This window comes from Stegodyphus dumicola, chromosome 2 (assembly GCF_044657685.1).
Source record: "Stegodyphus dumicola isolate Sdum_Otavi_A_Nest chromosome 2, ASM4465768v1".
In the NCBI taxonomy this organism is placed as follows: domain Eukaryota; kingdom Metazoa; phylum Arthropoda; class Arachnida; order Araneae; family Eresidae; genus Stegodyphus; species Stegodyphus dumicola.
Window position 1 is genome coordinate 192,523,391 of NC_140769.1, and position 22,920 is coordinate 192,546,310.

At 34.2% G+C, this 22,920-nt stretch overlaps 1 protein-coding gene across 1 annotated transcript in view; it reads left to right on the forward strand.

Annotated features, from left to right (window-relative positions):
- Nucleotides 1-5,343, forward strand: part of LOC118196505 (uncharacterized) — a 102,359-nt gene extending 97,016 nt beyond the window's left edge. The window contains exons 30-32 of the mRNA XM_035367970.2: nt 74-225; nt 344-491; nt 2,457-5,343. Coding sequence (XP_035223861.2) covers nt 74-225; nt 344-491; nt 2,457-3,868 — 1,712 coding nt within the window. The 3' untranslated portion in view covers nt 3,869-5,343. The remainder of the gene's footprint in view (nt 1-73; nt 226-343; nt 492-2,456) is intronic.
- The last annotated feature ends 17,577 nt before the right edge of the window (nt 5,344-22,920 follow it).

Genomic DNA, 22,920 nt, shown 5'->3' on the forward strand with positions numbered 1-22,920 from the left:
ATTTATTTTAAGCATATATTGTTTTAATTATTTCATATGTTAGATTTAGAATAATTCATTGTTTGTTTTGTAGGTGAAACTTCCTTACATTTAGCTGCTCGTTATGCCAGGGCTGACGCAGCAAAGCGACTTCTAGATGCTGGCGCTGATGCGAATGCCCAAGATAATACAGGGCGTACTCCACTTCATGCTGCAGTAGCTGCTGATGCCCAAGGTGTCTTCCAGGTATATTTCATGCATTTATTTAAGCAGGTCTTTTGAACCACTTATTAATTTTTTCAATTTTATATACTGTTTGTTCAATTTTATATACTCTTTTTTTTTTTTTTTTTTTTTAATTCAGATACTTCTACGTAATCGGGCTACAAATCTCAACGCCAGAATGCATGATGGCACAACTCCTCTAGTTCTAGCAGCAAGACTTGCTATAGAAGGAATGGTTGAGATTCTTATAAATGCTGAAGCAGATATTAATGCTGCAGATGACCATGGTAAGATGAAATTATTGACATAATTAACTTCAGTTCTATTTTACTATAAATTGTTTTAGTAAATTATATAAAATATTTAATAAATAATTAAATTATATAAAATGTTTAATACAGAATAATTTGGATAACATAGTAGCGCACTTAAAATCCACAGCCACACAAAAAATGCAGTTGAATAACTTATATTATAAGCAGTCAAATTTTCAGGCAATAAGATGAAATTATGCAATTTTAAAATTAGTTTCCTAGACTACCTTGATAAATGTTGGTTTAACTCAGCATTTCCCAACCGAGCTCAACATAGGGCCCTCCAAGAGTGTTAGAAGCTTAAAGAACGTCCAGAAAAATTTCTATTTGGGGAATCCTTAATATGAGCTAAGGCACTCATGATAAAATATAATTTATAAACTAATTTAATAATAATAATAATAGAAAAGTCCAGAAATTCGTGGTTAGAAGAATTTGCATATTTTCTGGAACATTTTTAGTTAATGAAAAAAATTCTTAACATAGAAAATTCTCAAAGAACAAATTATTATTTAAGTACCAACTAATCTAGATATAGCCAGTCAGTTAGTTTTATTCTACAATTAGTAATCAGTGTCATTGTGTTGTAACTTTTTGTTTGAACTAGTGGGCTACCTAAAAGCAGTGCTGGATTCTGGGGTGAGCAATGGTTCAGTTGAGCCCTCTCCAAAAAATAAAAATTAATTAATTTTCAATCACTTTTTTTAATTTCAATATTTTAAAATTTTTATTTTACAATTTCCTTTTTAATATTTAATCTTTGAGGTTTATTGTTGAAGATAACTGCACAAATAGTAAATGCTAAAATTACCTGTGGGTTTTTGAACATGCTCCCCCTGAAGTACAGATAAAGCTAAAGAAATGTGCACACAGCTGGCAAGTACTCAACAATATTTCCTAAAGAATACACTGATCCTTCTAACACATCCATTTAATACTAGCAGCAGTACTGCAATCATGAAGGGAATAAGACATAAATAGAATAAATATTTAAAAGTAAATACGTTATTAATATATCAAATCAGATATTAGTAAGCTAATATTAAAGCACCAGCTACAAGGATCTCATTAATAGGGCCTACTATTTAATAATTTTGTATTATATATTGTTTGAAATTGTATTTTTACTTTTTTAACTACTTCTATAAGCTAATAATATGTTTCAGTTTTGTAATTTATGTTTTGGATATTATGTTGGAATTGTTTAATTATTATCTTTTAAAAAACAACAAATAAATCTTTCATAATCCCCTCATAATCATTCTCCTGTTAAATAAAATTTTCATTACTGCATTTGATTAATGAACTGGCTTTTTCTTGCACGTCCCCCTAACATTTTTATGTTTCGTTTTTCTCCTTCTCGGCTCCTTAGCCAATGATCTTTCTCTTAGGCTTCTACGTTGCATGTGCCTCACCCACCTTTTGGACTCTGGTTGCATGTCGACTGCAGAGTACACTTTACTCCTATGTAGCATACAGCAAGGTGTCAGTTCTCTAGTCTGATTGGATGGACACCTCAGTGACCTTTTTCTATTAAACCCATAATGGTGTGCTTTCATCACCTTTAGCAAATGCTTTCTCTTGATTCTCTCAATTTTTTTACATTTCTAAAATGTGGAGGTAATTGTAATTTTACTACCAAGGTACTCTGTTTATCAAAACACCTTAGTCCCAACTCTCTTTTTCTCCTTGTTAAACCAATTCTTGAGTTGCCATTATTTCATGCCAGAACCTTGATTGGCACATTATAAAAACCCAAGAAATATACAAGAAATTGCCAATACTTACAAAATAATATAATCTACAGCTCTACCCCCTCTTTTGTTATCTCAGAATTTTAAAATTTATAGAAGTTTTAAAAGCTCTTGTATTCACTAAAACTCTCAAATGTTCTTTTTCTTCCCAAAATTTTAATACAAGTTTTAATTTTTTTTTAAGGGAAAACTGCTTTACATTGGGCAGCTGCTGTAAATAATGTCGAGGCTGTCCAAGTTTTACTTGCACATGGAGCTAACAGAGATGCTCAAGATGTTAAAGAAGAAACTCCTCTTTTCTTAGCTGCAAGAGAAGGAAGCTATGCTGCTGCAAAAATACTCCTTGAACATTTTGCAAACAGAGATATAACTGACCATATGGACCGATTACCAAGAGATGTTGCTTATGAGCGTATGCATCATGACATAGTAAGGTTGCTTGATGAGTACATACCACCAAGTCCTCAAATGAATGTGTCATCTAATGGTCCTATGGGTTCACCAGGACTTATGCAATCTGGTGGCATGATTGGATCTACAAAATCAGTGAAACCAAAGAAAAGACCGAAGCTAAATACCATTGCAGGTCTTCCCACAAAAGATGGGGACACGCTGTGCTCCGATGTGAGTGTTCGACGAAAATCATCTGTTAAAAAACGGAAAGAGCCACCACCAATGCTTATCCAAGGCATTGATGGTTCTGTAACTCTTTCTCCAGTTAATTCACTAGAATCTCCACGTACAATTAGCTACCTAGAAGGTACTTCATCACCTTTGGAGTCTTTATATAATGGACATAATATGGGAATGTCCCATCCTAATCTAATGAGTGTGGATGGAAACTGCACTTTAACAAGCAAACAGCCACCATCTTATGAAGACTGCATCAATGCTGCTCATCAAATCTATGGTGTAATGGGTATGGATGTCCTTAATATAGGACTCGGAAACCATGTTTATGGAAATAATGGTATGGTGACTAACCAGTCATCACAACAGCAGAATATGAAGCCTAATCATCCAAGACAAAATTCAATGCCAAGTAGTATGCCTCAGAACATCACTGTACCTACCTCACATTCTTATACTATGTCTTCTCTTACCAAGCAGAGACCTTCACTTCCAACATCTCCAACTCATATGGCTGCAATGCGGGCAGCACATCATCAGAAAACGGCACAGATGCAATCTCATTCCAGTGCCAACAATACTTATGATTATCCCCCAATGACTGATCTTCATCAAATGCTCACCGCACCAAAGACATCTGTAGCGAACTCTTCCAACAATATGTCTATGTCATATTCTCAACCGTACCATTATCCAACACCTCCATCACAACACAGTCAGTCTGAGGCAACACCTCAGCACTACCTTCTAGGTCCTGAAACTTACTTGACACCATCTCCTGAATCACCGGGTCAGTGGTCAAGTTCTTCACCCCATTCTGCCCAGTCTGATTGGTCAGAAGGAATTTCGAGCCCCATGGGGCCTACGAACATGCATCATCCAGTGCCTGTGAGTGAACAACAGAAATCTCAAACACAGCAGCAAGTGCAACAGTCTCATTTGGGTCCAGAAGCAGTATTTATTTAAAAGATTATTCTGCTTGTGCCCATTATCATTAGTCATTTTTATATAATTCATTGTTTATCATTTGAGAGAATAAACAGTCAGGTGCATGTACAGAAAATAATAAACATTATTCTGCACCTTTTCATTGACAATTGAATATTTTTTTCATGCAGAACAGTAGATTAACATGCATTTAGCGTACATGATTACAGCTATGTGTATTGAGAATCTGCCTTTGACTTTCTGTGTTACAATCACTTCACAATTAGAATGAATTTTAAATGCCATGTATTTATTATGTGTTGTATTTCATTGTGTTGTTTTGTTGTAAATTATTGTGAATGGCAAAATATAAACATATCTCATTTGTAGTGATTAAGGGGAAAAGAAATGTTCCGGTGGATAATTTTGTCTGAGAAAGCAAATAATATATCTTACAGTTGAAAACAATATTTATTTAATACTTTAGTTAAGATTTATAATATTTAATATTTTTTACCATAACTGTAGTTAAAAGATTCAGATTTACTTAACTTAGACTAGTGATGAAAAATCAGTCCCTTTCATACTCTGATCTGAATCTCTAAATTGAATGAGATGAAGTATCAAATTTTATAAAAAGCATTTAACACTTATCACACAGTTTGAAAACCAACTTAGGTTACTTAGTTCTTTTTACTTAATTTTCTGCAAATGACGAGGAGGAAGTCCTCACTTATTTTGGGCAACTAACTGTACACATATCAAAATAAAGATATTTATCAATTATGTAGCAATCTTGCTTATTCCAGCGCTTTTCATAATAGATGAATCTGAACTAAGAAAATGAATAAGATGTTAATCCAAATCTTAATCTTTTATTGTAAATATTGAACTTTCATTGTTATCCCATGTGGTAGAACTGAGAATAGCAGAATATATGATTTATGTACATGTTGTAATTTTTATTTTGTAATATATTTACATATTGCTGTATTTATTAGTGTAATCAATATTTTAAAATATTTTGACACATTAAATAATATAAAATGCATTTTAGACAACTTAAAGAGGTCTTTGAATAATATTCTAGAAATGTGTAAGATGTACTCTTGTATTTAAATTATTTTCTTAGTGAGCCAGCATATTATAATTATGTAACTTTTATGCATATCTTAAAGATATAAAATTGTATTTTAGAGAAAAGAATGACATTGTTTTTAAACAAGTATAAAGAATTGCATGGGCTTCCAACAAAAATTTTAATTTCTTAGGTGTCAGTAATTATCATGAAAAAAAAAAAAAAAAAAACTGAGTGATAATAAAATTTGAAATATGAAATTAAATTTTGCTACCATGACAATTTTGATAGCTTTATAAAAAGCACTTGTAAATAATTTTATACTGCATATATTTTTTTTTATTTGTCCTTGTATGCTGTGTTTTACAGAATCATGTAGTAATAGATTTGTAATTTACAGTATTTTAATAAACTGTTCAAATTTAATAACTGCAAAAATTTATTAATCTTTAAGCAACATAGACAATTCTAACTGAATATTGATAAAAACAGTTTTGACAGTAACATATAGGATACCTCAAATAATCAATCATTATGCATTTAGTTCTTAAAGATATAAAATTGTCGCATTTAGTTCTTAAAGCAGAGATATGAACTTGAATTAAATTATGTGCTTTCAGGCAAAATAACACAATTTAAATGTTTTACTTCATATTCTAAAGTACATATCATTGTAAATGAAAATATGTAAGGTATAAAAAACAAAAATAATGAAAGTTATTGGCAGTATTGTGCAACCTTTAATAATCGAAAGGTTTGCTTCTTTTGCTAAGTATTCTAATTTTTTTTTTTTTTGTCATTTCATTCTATATGATAAATCTTCTTTTTCACTCTACAGCCGATTTCCAGCCAAGTCTATCTCAGTCAGCTCTCACTATCTAAACCCATCTGATGTCACAGCCCTCCACCTATTGACACCAATGTCCTTTAACCACTTTTCCACATTGCCTAGCTGCCTCATCCATGGCCTTCCTCTCCTTCTCTTTCCCTCTGACTTTTGGAATGTCAATTTCTTCACTGGGTTTTCATCTGTATATATGGCCTAGCCATCTTAATTGAGAGACTTTAATAACTTTCATAATATTTGGTTCTCTAAATTTTTTGCTGTAGTTTAAAATTATATCTTATGCCCCACACTTCATTTTCCCTTACTGCTCTAAATATTCTTTTCAAAATCCTTTGCCCGGATGTCGCTACTCCATCCTCATCTGCTATACTCATTATCCAAAACTCACTTCCATACAACACTAATAGGACTAAGATTTTGTACAACTGTATTTTAGTTTTACTGCTTAGGTATTTTGATTTAACTGGCTTTGATATCCATAATATCATCTGTTCGCTATGTTGATTTGGTTCTTGATTTCAATAATTATAAAGTTATTATTATTTACAAATGTATATAAATATTTAAATTGTGTAACTTCCTAGAAAATATAATCATTATTTTCAGCAATATCATCAGTTCAGCAATATAGGTTATGTCTTTTGTTTGTAACTGTCATGAATTTAGTTTTTTCTTCATTGATGGTTAAAAAAATATTTTTTGCTGCTGACTCAAAGCACAAAAGGCCTGATCAATTGCCCCCTTTATTCTTTCCATGATATGATAAACTGCATCATCTAATATATGTTATAGAACTACAGTTCACTTTACAATTTTACTAATTTAAATTGAATGAGATTTCAAACAAAAATGCTTTCTGTGTAAGCTGTTTTGTTACAACCTTAGTTATTCTTATTAAATATAAACATAACAGATTACTGTAAAAAACATGTGGAATGTGGTTATGAAAATGCTTTTTAAATGTAAAATATTCATACATTAAAAGTGTCAGCTTAAAGATATTTAATTTTTCTTAGTATTTTTATATGAAGGGGATTTTACTATTTAACCTCTTAATGCATTCTGCATAGTTAAACTTGGATACACCAAATTCCGTGGACCTAAAATACATTCAAGCATTTTTTAAGAATACAGTTGAATAGCTAAAGAGATTATATTAAAGAATATTAAATATAAAGAATACAAAAATGGCCACATTCTGAATATTTATTGGTGCATTAAGAAATTAATTTCTTGTTTAATTTGTTTCTTTTAAATTCGTTATCTTTTTTTAATACTCTGCTTACTACAAATGTAAGGTTATAGTAAATAGGTTTTGAAACAAATATAGCAGTACAAAATCGGGTGTATTTTGTCTTACTTCTTATTTGTTTCATTCACTATATGTGCGAAATTCTTGATATAATCTATATCCATAGCATTTAGGGTCCCACTTTTAGTTATATTAATATCGAGTGATTCATTGAAATATTTAAACCAGCTAATCTAAACAATTTTAATGGCGCCACCTATTGATTCGTAAAGTAACTACACAGATAGATAAGGTAGATTGCTTATTGGGAGAATACCCTAAATTTTCTGATTGGAATTGTGGAATTTGGATGTGTGGAAAATTCTTCCATCTTACTTCAGTCACATTTCCTTGTGTACAAGTATACAGTGTCAAAGATAAATCCCCCCCCCCCAATCTCTTCATTCAATTTTTTTTCTTCAATACCAGTCATGCACATAAGCTAAAACTATAAGTACTGTATTTGCAACAAATACGAAATTTTGAGACCATTGGAGGAAAGTCAATTTATGTTTATGAATATTACGTTAAGGAGTTAATTTATGTATTCAAAAAGATTATTATGGTAGTATTTACTACATTATATATCCCTGCTCACAATTCATTGTTATTGATATGCATAGGCATCTGTTTCTAAATGATTTCAAAAGCTACTCGGACCTAACTGTATACAATGCGACTTCAACTAATAATTTTCTAAGGGGATGGAGGGAAAAAATTATGTATATGGGAAACTGTTGTAAATAAGTACAATATCGTATACTGTTTTTCAAAATTAATTAAAAAAATTGTATATGCATTGATTGTATATGTAGTGAAACGTAACATAGTATTTGTGGAGCCCAAAATGGGACGCGATAACAGTTAAAATAAATTGAAAATGGAGCTAACATAACTGAAAACTGAATGGAACTGTCTAAGAGCTTTCTTTACCACATATGCAAACAAAATTGATGCAGAACTGAAATCAGATATTCACGATTTAAAGTTACTTTCGGTTCTGGAACTGCAGCTTAAAGACTTTAATGGACTTGAAATTTCCCAAAAGGAAGTAACGTTGATAACTTACATTTAAAAAATGCATATACAATATTACATATAAAAATGCATTAGTACACTGTTATCATAAGTTAAGGAAAAATCACGATTACTGAAAAAGTTACATGTAGAATTTTATGAAACTTACCCACAAAATACAACACATAGTAAGGTATCAAATAACATAAAAAGAAATTACCAGACAATTATTGTAGTATAGAAATTAGCACATGTATTAAATGAACAAATCAAAGATGTCAGTTTGCTATAGTAAAAGTACCTTCAATATGGAATATAATTGCCTCTAGAAACAATACAGCACATTCAGCGATGTGTGATGCTTTCAATTATGTGGTCTATCAGTTCCATAGGAAGCGAGAGCCATTGCTCTTGCAAAGCAGTTGCAAGGGTCTAAGGGGGCGGATTGAGAGCAGCTAGACGTCTCCCTAAAGCATCCCAAACGTGCTCGATAGGATTCAAGTCCGGGGATCGAGCTGGCCACACCATGCGCATAATTGTTTCCTGTTGAAGATAAGCATATACGATACGAGCCCTGTGTGGTCTTGCATTGTCATCCTGTAACAGGAAAGCATCACCTATTGCCCCGGCATATGAGTGCACATAAGCATCAAGGATGTCATGTCTATAAACATGAGTATTCACGGTTCCCCTTGGAAAAACATGGAGGTCTGTGCGTCCAGCCAAAGAGATGCCACCCCAAACACAGACACTGTCTCTTCCGTATGCATCCCTTTCACGGATGATAATGGGTTCCAGGTTCTCTCCATGGTGTGCTTGCAAATGCGGTCAAGAGCAGGAGACTGACGTTAATTACGGAAGGGGAAAGTAAACGGTGTGTCAGGGATCTTAAGGGGAGATATATTTTAAAAGAAAAGTGTTTTTAGGTCTCATTCAGTATCAGTATATCAGAAATAAAATCTTCAATGGAGCTAGAGTTCTCTGTTCTTCACTGTCAGTAAAGTGTATAAGGATGAACAGCGCTTATTAATACTAATTGTTTACGGAAAGTATCCTAGTTTTTGAAAAGCTTCATATCATCTAACATAAAATTAATTAATCTTAAGAATGATTTTGTGTTGAATATGGCAAAACATATGAGGGTTGGCTAGGCATGATTTCATGAAGAATTTTCTAGGGAAAATGGGCTCACATTTACATACCTTAAGGAAATCCACGAAAATGCATACACAAAGTGGTAGGTTGTAGTAGGGTTCCTTCAATCCATCTGTTAAATTTGCATCTAATTGTCTCTAATTGTCAAGTGCTCCCCCCCTTTTTTTTTGGCTAGTTTATACATTCAAAGGAAAATACATGTTACTCGCTGAACTTCGCATGTTAGTCTGAATAACCTTTAAACCTGATGAACAGTATATTTCTGTGACAAGACGAGCTTTCTGACTGTACAATCTGTTTTACATTTAGCGAGCTTGTGCCGAATAAGTTTATTCGCTATTTTATGTAATTTCTACAATATTTTGTAATTCTTTTATTTTTTTCATTTAAATTTTATTTTTTAAAAGATAATTTCTTTTTATTTACAAATATTTATATTTTCTATTTTTCTAATAAGTGAAACATTTAATTAGATTCTGATATTTTGTTTTCATAAGATAAAGTACGAAACTTTTTTTTTTAAACTTTCATAGCTCACTGTAGTTTAGTGACCGTATTTTAATGTGCCATTTATTTTTTTTTGCGAGTCCATTCATCCGATTTGAAACTTGGAAATGTATTAACAAATCGATCTTTCCATTCAATTGGTCCTATCGACTTGAATACAATGAGCCTGAGTAAATGGGAAGTATCCTTCGTAAATATAAAAACCATTATAAGTGCATTTCTAAATAATAATTTTAACGGGGATGGCTGTATTGCCGTTTACGAGGTTTTTCCCCACGTGTAACGTGCATAAGAGTCAGTTTTGCTTAGAAAGTTCTCCACGAGGCACCCTTACCCTTAGGCGAATAACCGTCGAATGCTTTGCTATAATCAAACAAACCAGACCAAACAGTAGATATATAAATAAGTAGCTTAAAAAACTGCTTTATTTTAAGTATACTTATCAAGTAGTATTGTATGATCTTGAATTCATTTAGTGCGAAAACAAGTTACTACAACTTGCGCAATTGCTGCAAAGTAAGTTAATAATAATTTATTTACTAAAAAATATTGATTAATTGATTATATTATCTCCTAAGTTTAATTATAGTAGGATTATCTTAAAAGAGTGAATCCATACTAGTTAAGTTAGATTTTGAAAGATGTTTTGAAGTAACTTGAAAGTTAATTGTTAGAAATGTTTTAATGGGGACTGGAATTAAATCATGAATAACAAAATTTCAATTGTAAAAGTAATAAATTAAAGGCAAGAATTAAATTAAATGCATGCAATCATTGTCATTGATCGGAAATTAACGAAACCTAACTAACTATTTATACTGATATTACGTTAATATACATATGGTAATGAACACTGTATAATAAAGATATTTTTCTTTGATATTTTATATTTTGTTCTATATTTGGTTCCATTTATATATACCTATACATAGATATATATAATTTAAGGATTCCATTTAAGGATTATAGTAGTAGTTAATACTATTACATATAAAACCCAAAAGTGCATCAATAATGTATTTTTCAGTATTATTTAACTTCATTCTGAAGAATTTTCTGCAGTCTAGTTTGCGTTATTTTATTCATAAGTCTCAAATAAAAAAATTATTGGTTATATGTCATTAGAAAATTAACCAAAAAGCAACGACCACAATGTAATTGAAAAACAGTTCTTTTTAGACGTGAAAAGGTCGAAAGGCCTTTCGGTTATGACTATTATCTCACATACTCAGCTACTTCGCTTACATGGAACATAGCATTCGAAATGAAAAACTCAATATTTAATACAAATTCATTCGTGTAACAAATATCTGTCTTTCTACACTTATGGCTTAAAAAAAAAGATGTTACTTATCTTACAGTTTATCGTTAAATAATACATTTTCATTGTACAAAATTGCATTCATTCGAAGAATTCAATTTGTATTTTCCTCTGTATAAAACTGAATGTAGAGAAGTTAGATGATTAAACAACCCCCACATTTTCTCAAGATCCCGAGCAAGATTGTCCCCTCTTCGTCAGCTCTCCCCCTGAAAAAAAAAAAGGATTGTAAATTTACGACCTGACCGCATATGGGGTGATTTCCTCTCCATATCAAATAACGCCTACTATCGCGTTCTAGACTAAACCTGGACTCATCCATAAAGAGAACAGCCCTCCATTGCTCAGGCGTCCAGTAGACATGTCGTGCCCACTGCAAACGGTCCCTCCTATGACGTGATTTAAGCGGCATGTAAATGGTTGTTCGCCTCGCATACAGACCACCTTCGTGAAGCCTTCTACGCACAGTTGACGTTGACACCAACCTTCCGGTGGCTGCAGCAAGGGAGGATCTAAGAAGAGTCGGAGTACCAGTTCTATTCCTGAGTGAACATAATGTCAAATATCGGTCATCGGCGCTCGTCGTAGCAATTGGCCGTCCTTGGCTGAACCTCCTAGGTGCGGAATCTGTTATTCGAAATTGCCTCCAAAGTCTATGAACCACAGAAGGACTCACATTTAGCCATCTAGCTACTTCTGTTTCACTTTGTCCTGCCTCTAGTCTCCCAATAGCTTTCTATCGTAGTTCTGTAGGCAAATGATGCCTGGAGATCATTGTTACGAATTGGCTATCTCAGATTTCTGATGTCACTGTCACAGTGAAATATGTGGGCTTGCTCTCAAACATGGACTTTTATGCTCCTCGCAGTTGACGTATTCCGAAAGCAACGCCACTAATTTGCATATCGCAGTTTTACTCAGCTACTCTTACTTGGCAACATATTCAAATTTTACATGGTTTGACTTATTTTTGAGGGAGTTATCGCTACTTTTGTGATTTTCCCTTAATTTATGATAACCAGTGTATTTTACAAAGTTTTGGTGAAGCTTAAACACTTTCTCTTTTTTTATTTTTATCTCTTTCCACATTCCTTATCGATTCAGGTTGGAAATTGACTGTGGAATTCCTAAAAACAAATGGAAATGAATAAAACTAAAACTTATTGTAGCTTGCAATAAATAACAACTAAATATGCACGTACAGAGCTGGGAACTATGCGGGAAGTGCATTATCATGTAGTCAGACTTATAATCCAAACGAAAGAAAATGCAAACAATCAGTATATACTTAGCTTCAAAATGTTTCTTTAGATGAATCATGGGAAACACTGTGTTGGGAATGTGATTTACAAACTAAAGGTAGGAATACAAAATGCAGGAACAAATAATGTTATTTCAAAACTTCATTCGGGATCAAAATTTGGAAATGATACATGCAGGATCAAGAATAGAATACAAGAATAGAATCTACTAAAGCATACTGTATTAGGAAAAGGAACAGATTATAGTGATGAAACCAGTGATAATAAAAATTTTAGATGTAAGCTGTTCAGTGGCGTAGCGAGGGGGGGGGCAAATTGTCTCCAAACAAGATTTTCATCATATCACTGTGTTTTTTTCTCGGGGAAGAGGGCGCCAAAAAGGTATTTTTCCCGGGGCACCAGTTATGCTTTGCTACTCCACTGAAGATGTTTTGGAGTTATAATATTTTATAATTTTTTTCCTAATGGCAGATTACAAAGACAGTTGTAAATAAATAAATAAATAAATAAAACCCAGCAAAACTCTATTAAAAATAAATAAATAAAAGAGTCCAGAATATAATCTATTTCGTCAACTCAGCTGTGAGTCACCAGTTCCTCATGAAGGTTGTACACTTTACGAACTAGGCTTGGGAAAATTGGATGCAGATGTTTTAAAAGGCAATCATTGCCAGTAACAAGACGAAAGACAGCAACAAATTTCTTTCTGGGCCATAAAAGAGTGTCAAAAACTCTGTTAATTCATACTTTATGACAGTTCCTTTCGGTAACGTCTTTCTCAAAAGCTTCTCTGTGGTAATTTTTATTAAGTGCAAAAAGGGATGTGGTTGTCAGTTATTTTGAGAATATTGCGCCCTTTCGTTGCCAAAATATCTGCCTTATCATTTCCATGAAGGCCACAGTGTTGATGGTATCCATTGCATGGCAACTTCTTTGCCCTTCTCAGCTAAGTTGTTTAGAAACTGCTGACATTTTAAAACATCAAAAAACATTGGTGGCTCAAAAGAAGAAATGGCTAGAAGAGCAAATTTAGAATCAGAGAGTGTGAGAACATTTGAAACATGTTTCACGTTGATATTGGAGTTGGGATAAGGCTATGCGTATGGCTGTGATCTCAGTGTTGGGAATGGCATCACTATGCCAACGAATCAAAGGTCAGATAGATGCAAGATAGAGGCTGACGTCATGGGACGCCAGAGAAAAACGAGGAGTTTCGATTCAGAAAGCTAAGGACGATGTTTGCACGATATAGTTAGATAGATATTTCTTATTGATTTAACTTGTACATAAGTGTAAATAAACCTTTTCCCTTAAGTTTAAAAGATTTGAAGTGCTCCATTTATGGTAAGATGGCTGTTAATTCATCGGGTCATTCATAACTTATGAATCCTTTATGAGCTAGCCATTGTGTGAAACGTAACGCATTACGTGTGGAGCCCAACGCGGGGCGCGATAACACTTAAAATTAATTGAAAATGGAGCTAACACAACTGAAAACTGAACGGAACTGTCTAAGGGTTTTCTTTACCACATATGCAAACAAAATTGATGCAGAACTGAAATCAGATATTTACGGTTTAAAGTTACTTTCGGTTCTGGAACTGCAGCTTAAAGACAAGTTTAATCGACTTGAAATTTCCCAAAAGGAAGTAATGTCGATAATTCTTCAATCTAAAGATGCTGAAAAGCTATATGAGGAAGATTTTATTTTGTCTGAACCTTATAGAGTCAAATATTTTGAACTGTGTTCTCAAATCGAAAAGCTGTTGAAGAATCCTTTACCTGCTGAATTACCAAAGGAGCGCAAATTTAAACTGCCCAGTATCGAACGAAAGAAATTCAACGGCGAAGCAAAGGAATTTTTGGACGTTCTGGAGCCAGTTTTCGAAGATCCGACAATTCCAGATGAAGATAAATTCCAGTACCTTCTGCAAGTAGTTGTTCCTCAGTCCAGAGCCGCACGGGTAGTGGAGAGCTTTCTGGCAACGGCATCGAATTATTCGAAAGCAATCGCCCAGCTTCGAGAGAGGTTTGGAAGAGAAGACTTACTTGTAGAGATATACGTAAGAGATCTTCAAAGCATGGCTATGTGTAATGCAGCAGCTTTCGAAGTAATTGGTATAAACTTTAGAGGAATTTATAATAATTTGTTAGAAATTGATTGGAGTAGAGTAGCTCGACAGACAGAAATACAGAAGATCGAATGGAAATTCATTCCCTCCACCGCTGCCTGATGAGAAAGACTTGTTCGAGTAGTCAAAGAACTCCTTAGGAGAACATTGGGCAGAGCTGCTCTTACCTATGAAGAACTGGAAACATTTATGTGCGAATGTGAAAGGGTAGTAAATTCACGACCCCTTTTAACATATTTGTCCGAAGAATACAGAAGACTTAGTTCCACTTACACCTGCTATGTTTTTGACCGATAGATCCAATTTAGATGTAACTGACATAGACACAGTAGACAAGAATCATCTCAGGAAAAGAATCAGAATTTCGTGCAAACATAAGTGTAAATAAACCTTTTTCTTTAAGTTCAAAAGATTTGAAGTGCTCCATTTATGATAAGAAGGCTGTTAATTCATCGGCTAGATGACTTATGACTCAGATGAGTAGCCATTGTTTGAAACGTAACGCATTACGAAACACTCAGCATCAAAAGCAGTCCTATTCCTTCTAACAGGATTATGAAACGAAAGAAGCTTGATAAAGGCGCCAGCGCCTGCATTAATACTGTTAGCCAACACAGAGCCATCTGTAAACACATGTAGCCTTTCACTCTCAGAATATAAAGCATTAATGGTTTCCAAAGACATAGACTTTAAAATTTGGTCATTTGTTTCTTTTTTGAGGATTTCATGTAACAAATTAATTCTGACTGCATATTTTCTTGTATCAGTTGGACATTCTAGTTTCACAAAATTTTCAGCTTCCCATCTAAGGCGGAATCGAATCTCTGACGGAAAAGACTGCCTGAAGAAAACCATTCTAAGTTTTAAGTTTTCTTTTCGTCGGTAAACGCAATAGGTCCACAGAGAAAATAAATCTGGTTCCCTTAAAATTTTCTCTTAGGATTAGTACTCTCATATACATATATGCCAATGTATATACACAAAATGCCACATACACATATGCACATGTAAAAATTTTAAGACACAAAACATGTATAATTAGAACTCTTATACCTGAACACGTTAAAATACTTAGTTCTGCTATTGGACACTTTGAACCTTATTGTATACTGTTTCTAAGCACTATAAAATTTCGGCTTCTCCACAGCAGTTTGAATTCTACTTTCTTTAGCAAGAACACAATTTGGTCATCTTTAGAATTCAGTTAGATTACGCATAGAAGGTCGTGTTAAGATTTCAGCAAGTTTGCGTTTTTCATTTTTTTCAATTATTGTTTCAAATAGGTTTTCATTTTTAACTGTTTAAGGCTCAGATTTGACTTTTTTTTTTTTTTTTTTTATTTATTTATAGAAATCTTTATGTACAATTTTTCGTTTTCTTGGTATTAAAACTTTAGTTTACCATAATCGGGGACCTCTCAATTTTTTAGTTTTGTTTAAATGACTATTAGTTTTGCTCTTTATTTGTAGAGTTCCTCACTTTGTAATTCTAAGTTAATGTTGGAAATGAAGAATCTTAAGAACTGATGAGCGAATAATCGCTAAAGTTCGGGTGACAAGAAAGAACAAGAGAGAAGGGTAACTAACCCTTTATTATTTCAATAAGATTTAACAACTCCGCCTGGGAGTGTACAAACAAAGCCCTCACTTGGGCTTGAACTTAAGGGACTAAGAATTAAACTAAAACTAAGATTAACTAAAGAAATATAGCCGAAGCTATTAAGATTCAAATCGAGTTGACCCCTTAACGTATTTGACTACGAAGCTTAGCAAGGGCCTGAGTACGGCCGAGCGTAATAACAGCTTTGAGAGAGAGAGTGGCCAAAAAGGTAAACGCGTAAATCAGAAACTCTGATTCTCTCTCCCTCTGTAAGTAACTTCGTGGTTTAAATACCGTTCCTCCTCATTAAATATTCAGCAAGATTTCAAAACTACGTTCTGGCCGGAAGTAGTAAGTTGAAGTTAAGAATTTGACAGGAAAGGAACTTAAAATTTAACTGTTAATAAAATTAACATAATCCTTGCAACTTGATTTTGAATTTTTGATTAATATATATTGGTTTTAAATCATTTTTTTAAATTTCAATGTACATAATGTAAAGTTTTATGGTTTTTTAATTGTCATTTTTGCACAATGTTATGTTTTATTCTTTTTTCCAAATGTTTCGAAAATATGTAGGGAAAATTCTCGTACATTTGAGATTCGAGTTTTCGGTTTTATATGAATTTTAAAGTCTTTGATAAAATCTTTTTACGTTTTTTGATCTCAAATAGACCAGGAGAACGAAACATACGAATTGACTTTAATTCATTATTCTGATTTCATTCAAAGCTTTTATTCATTTTCCCCTGATGAGTTATAAATTGGAGTTTCAATAAAAGGAGATTAGTTTTTATTTGTATAATTTTGCACATTTGCCCTTTCGCAATTTTTTTTTTTTCGAGTTTGTTCTACACTGACTACCAACAAATATTTGAACACCTGTGATAGAAAAGAAAAACTAACTTTATTCAAAATCAATAGTTGGTAGACCCTCCACGAGAGGTAATTACAGCGTGGACCCTCCGGGGCATACTTTCCACAAGTCTTTGTATGACAGCTAGTGGTATTTTCTTCCATCGGCTTGGAGAAGACATAGAAGTTCCTTCACCGATTTTGCACGGGTAGTGCACCCCTGAATTCGGCGATGCAACTCGTCCCAGAGGTTCTCGATAGGGTTCAGGTCTGGACTCTAGGCAGGTCAGTCCATTCGATGAACTCCATTGGCACCATACCAAGCCTTGGTTAACGTCGAAACATGACAACTGGCATTGTCGTCCTGAAAGTAACAGGGGTCCAACCCGTAAAACTGCCACAACGTAGGAAGCACATTGTCATCCAAAATAGTGCAGTAGGCATCGGAGTTGAGTTTACCATGAATGGGGACCAAGGGTCTCAGCCCATACCAGGAGAAACACCCCCAGACCATAATTCCATCTCCGCCGAACTTGACTGTTGGCCACAATGCATTCTAGCAGGAGACGTTTTCCAGGTAGACGCCAAACCCAGACCCTGCCATCCGAACGGTAAAGGTGAACCTTGATTCGTCACTCCAAAGAACCCGTTTCCGCTGATCTACGGTTGAATTTCGATGTGCTTTGCACCACATTAACCGAGCAGCTCGGTTGGACTTTGTGATCAAAGGCTTATGGGCAGCAGCACGACCATGAAATCCAACCAGATGTGCTTCCTTACGGATGGTATTCATTGAAACGATACTCCCGGATGCCTGTTGAAATTCCTCGCGGATGAGGGCCATCGGTTGGGTGCGGTTCTTCCGAATTTCTCTGGACAGCACTCGTCGGTCTCTATCTCCCAGTTTCGTTGGTCTGCCGACTCGGGGCACATTCCGACAATCACCGCTCACCTTCCACTTCTTAATCACATAGACCACTGTCGATTTTGGGTACTTCAGATCGCTAGATATGTCCCTTAAGAATCGGCCACATTTGTGATACCCGATAATTATACCTTTCTCGAAATTAGAGCTCCGAACTGCGAGGCATCTTGCATGCGACTAAAGCCGATGCGGTTTCCTACACGATATATACCGGCGGAGTTCCGTGGCGTACCTTAGGACCGCAGATATCGTCATTTGCATAGATGTCCAAATACTTATTGGTAGTCAGTGTACTATGAATTCTTCCTTTAATTGGATTTGTTTTGATATTGTGTTAAACCTCTTATACACGGTTGCAATTATTATATTATAAAGGAATTGCCTTGCTTTTTATCCCAATTTAATAATAAATTTAGATGCTTTAAGTTTATTCTACTTCAATCTTGCAGCTGTAGCGCAGGACGGGTTTAAATTTTTTTTAATCTAAATTTTAGCCTATTTTTATATTTCTTTTTATACCCAATAACTCCAAAAGGTATAGTTTTCGTTTATGGCTTATTTGATAGTTAAAGGAAACCATTACAAAATACATTACAAACACAAATACATAATTTTTTATTTTAAATTTAGAATTGTTGCTGAGCCACAGTAGGGTGGGTTTCAAAATTATTCAAAAATACAGAATATTTTTATGCATGCGCATAACCATGTTCATTATAAGTTGCAATCCGAAAGTTCAGCTTTTGCTCCTGTAAAAAAAAAGTCAAATTGCGCCAAAGTTGTTGCGCTAATACGTAACTGCCCCCCCTCCCAAATATTTTTTCAAAAACTTCAAAGATTTGGACACGTTTACAAGTTTGTGACAGACGTATGCTTTATGAAAAGCGTAACACAGGGCAGTAAAAATGAAAGAAAAAAAAATCTTTGTTGCAGATGTCGACAAGGATATATACCAATGATCATTATGGGAGATTTTAATACAAATCTAAAGAGAAACAGAAAAAGGTTCAGTTTTATGAAACAGTACTTTTTTAGAAAAGTTTTTAATCTTCTTTCATGCTGACATTAGCTAGTGGCAACGTTAAAAAGTATTCTTAATGCTATTTCCCTATTTCGATATGACTGAACGAAACTACATAACTGAATCGTTCTTAAAAGATCTGATTTTGCTTTGACCCGAATTACGGAAATAGCGTGATTTTTAAAACTGTATATTTCTAACAGAATATCCGAAGCACTTTCATCATTTTTATATTTAAATTAAAAGCTTGTACATTTTAAATAGTTACATCCAGTAACATTAATTTCATCGGTTAGAAACTGGAAACCGAAAACTATCTCGTTTAATTTTATATACCTCCATTTTAGTAGTGAGATTAAAATATCTCTCACTTCTAACTGTGGAAAAATATTTTTCTGAAAACATTATCTCTTTCTTCAATTGATTCTTTATTATCTGATTTATTAAATCCCCCCTGATTTTTTATCATATTCTGCTGATATATTCACCTTTAAAGTTAAATTTTCATATTTCTCCAAAGAGTATTTTCCCTAATTTTCTGTAAATTAAGAGATATGCCTTCTATCACGTACTTTTTAATATTTGTCTAAGGAGAGGGATACCTTTATAGAGGGCTTTCTAGGGGAAACTGGCTTGTATCTATGTTATACAGTCAAAAGTCGTTAATCTGGACTCGTCGGGACTTCGGCGATTCCGGATTATCGATTTTTCCGGATTATAGATCATCAGTTTAAATCTCGTAGGATGGCATGCAGAAATTCTAAAATAAAAAATATGAAACCGTAATTTATGAAATAAAGAACAATTATGATCTAAAGGGTATCAAAATTTGCAAAAAGAAAAAGCTTAATATTTATTTGTTTACTTTATTAAACATTTCTTTCAATGTAAGTTGTTTAAGTTTTGCTTCGTTTCATGTGATAATACTTTCTCTTTAATTCTATTAAACAGACATAATTTCTTGTTCAGTTACAAAGTTCCGCCGTTCAAGTCCTATAATTGCTGTGTCAAGAACACCGACTAATTTCTCAATCGAAATTTTTTTGTTTTCAATAACCTCTGTCACTTTTCTTCGCTATCGGAAGCGAATTATAATGACGAGGAACTTGTTTTAAATCATATCAAAGACGGAGCATATCGAGATGAAATACTACATTTGGTAAGGAATTATAAGCCAAATAAAATAAAAACATCTGCGCTGAAGATAAGGATAGTGCTGACAAATCAACTTCCAATTCATTATCCGCCACCGAGCAGCGTGAAATTGATAAACAGATTTCGGATTTCAAAACATACTTTCGCTTTAGATCCTTTACATATTAACAAATATATATCGGAAATTCTATTTGATATAATCGAAAGTTTAAGCTTACTTTTATAAAATTGCTCTTACAGTCTGCAAAAAATAATAAGCCGGATGCAATTCGAAAATTAAGGAACAACGCAATCATCAACATTAACTGAAATAGATAATTAGATAATTTTAGCTTATACGTCCATTATACATAAAATGCGCACGCGAAAACGTATTCTACACTTGCGCATATGGAAATTTCCGGTTATGTTTTTACCACCAATCCTCGAATTCCATATCACAGATTATGTTCTTACTGCATTAATATAATATTAACAAGACATAGTGCACAATAAAAATTAAGCTTTATTTAGGAACTTCGCGCACATTGCCCGACAGCCTGCCTGTTTCGCTCTGCTCGCTACTCGTAAGAAATTTTTCCTCTAGGGTTGCCACACTTATCGGAGGGCGCAAGGCGCGCTCCTTATCGCCATCACCACAGAGTTTCCCCCCAGTTCCTTTAATGACTATTCAAAGGAACGACATAGGTTATGAAATTATCTTAGAGGATCCGTACTGTCGGGTATTTTTTACATGATTACAAAATTAGAATATAAAATTAGAAAAGATCAAAATGCAATTCAATATATAACAAGGTATTGACACATATAATAAACATGAAATAACAAGAAATATGTTAAGATATGAATTTTAAAAGAAATGTTTTAAATTGTTATGTAAGAAGCAAGTTTCTTAGGGAAGTGAACATGTCTTCCCGATCTGGTGACAGTTTGTGTCTTAGAGAGTTCGTTTGCAGATTTATTCTGCTGAACTGTCTTTAAGTCTTTATTTGTTTTCAGTTCAGGCAAATTAGAGTCCGAAAGCAAATAGGCTGGTTTCACACGGTCTATAGACACAGTAGATTTCAGACCGTTAACATCTATTGTGAAAGTTTTGTCCGTTCTAGAAAGGACTTTATGCGGACCTGTATATGGTTGGCACAGAGGTGGCTTTACTCGATCGACACGTAAGTATACATGCGTACACGACTTTAAGGTAGCACTTACGTAACATTTTTCTTGGCAATGTGCAGATGTTGCTATTGGATTCAATTGTTGCATTCTATGCCTAAGATTCGTGATAAATTGTGTGTCATACGGAGATATCTTAGATGACGTTATCATATCACTAGGCAGCTTGAGAGTTGTGCCGTACACCAGTTCAGCACAAGATGACTGTAGATCTTCCTTTACGGCTGTCCGAATACCAAGCATAACAACTGGTAGTGTTTCAGACCAGTTATTGGTCTCGTGAGCCTTGAGAGAAGATTTTAAATGTCGATGAAATCGTTCAACAATGCCGTTGGACATTGGATGATAGGCTGTTGTTGTGATTCTGTTCGTACCCAAAATGCGCGTGAATTCTGCAAAAAGTGCGGATCTCATTTGAGAACCTTGGTCTGTTGTTATGATCGATGGGCAGCCAAAACGAGATATCCAACAGTTGAAGATGGCTCTGCAAATGGTTTCCGTTTTCATATCCGGGATGGGAATGGCTTCAGGCCATCTGGAGAATCTATCTATTAGAGTCAAAAGGTACACATTGCCTTCTGATGGAAGTAACGGTCCGACGATATCCATATGGATTTCTGAAAAACGTGCATCAGGAAGAGAGAATGTGCCCAGTGGTGCTTTAGTATGCCTAGTAATTTTCGATTTTTGGCAAGATTCACAGGATTTCACCCAATTTTTGATATGACGTTTCATATCGGGCCATACATAACGAGAACAAATAAGCTTCGTAGTAGCTGCAATTCCTGGATGTGACAGATTATGCAGATGATTAAAGATGAGTCTGCGAAAGGAATTTGGAACAAATGGACGAGGAATGTCTGTTGATATGTCACAAAGAATATTACCATCAGAATACTGGCACGGTTTAAATTCCAGTTTCAAAGATGATGTGTTGTTTTTGAGAAGGTCTTGTACCTCCGGATCATGCCGTTGAGCTTCCGAAAATTTTTTAAAATCCAAAAATGGAGATTTTGTTATGGAATCAATTTCGATTCTTGAAAGAGCGTCAGCAACGACGTTTTTTGAACCTTGCACATGCCTAATATCAGTAGAGTACTGAGAAATAAAATCTAAATGGCGCAATTGTCGAGGTGAACATTTATGAGGGTTCTGTTTAAAAGCGTATATTAACGGTTTTTGATCCGTATAAATTATAAAATTTCTGCCCTCTAACATGTGTCGGAATTTCTTAATTGCAGAATAAATAGAAAATAATTCCCTATCGTACGCGGACCATTTCTGTTGACTTTTACTGAGTTTCATAGAGAAAAATGCTATAGGTTCCCATGTTTGTTGAGACAACTGCATAAGTGTGCCGCCTATTGCGACGTCTGAGGCATCTACCCAGATGCTTAGCTGGGCTCCGGGAATAGGGTGTCTCAAAAGGGTAGCCTGAGCAATGGCATTTTTGGCAGCAATAAAGGCTTGTTCAGCATTCTCGTTCCAATTTAATTGTGGGGATGAATCCTGAACACGAGAACGAGATTTCTTTTTATTAATATAGCCTTCTAACAATTTTATTAAAGGAGAAAGAATATGTGCTGCTTTAGGTATGAAACATCTATAAAAGTTAAACATGCCTAAAAATCGGCGAAGCTGAGTGAGAGTGGTAGGTTGAGGAAATTCTAAAATACATTTGACTTTGTCAGGAAGAGGTTCAATTCCGTTTTCACTAAGGTGAAAACCTAAGAAATCAATAGATGTTTGACCAAAG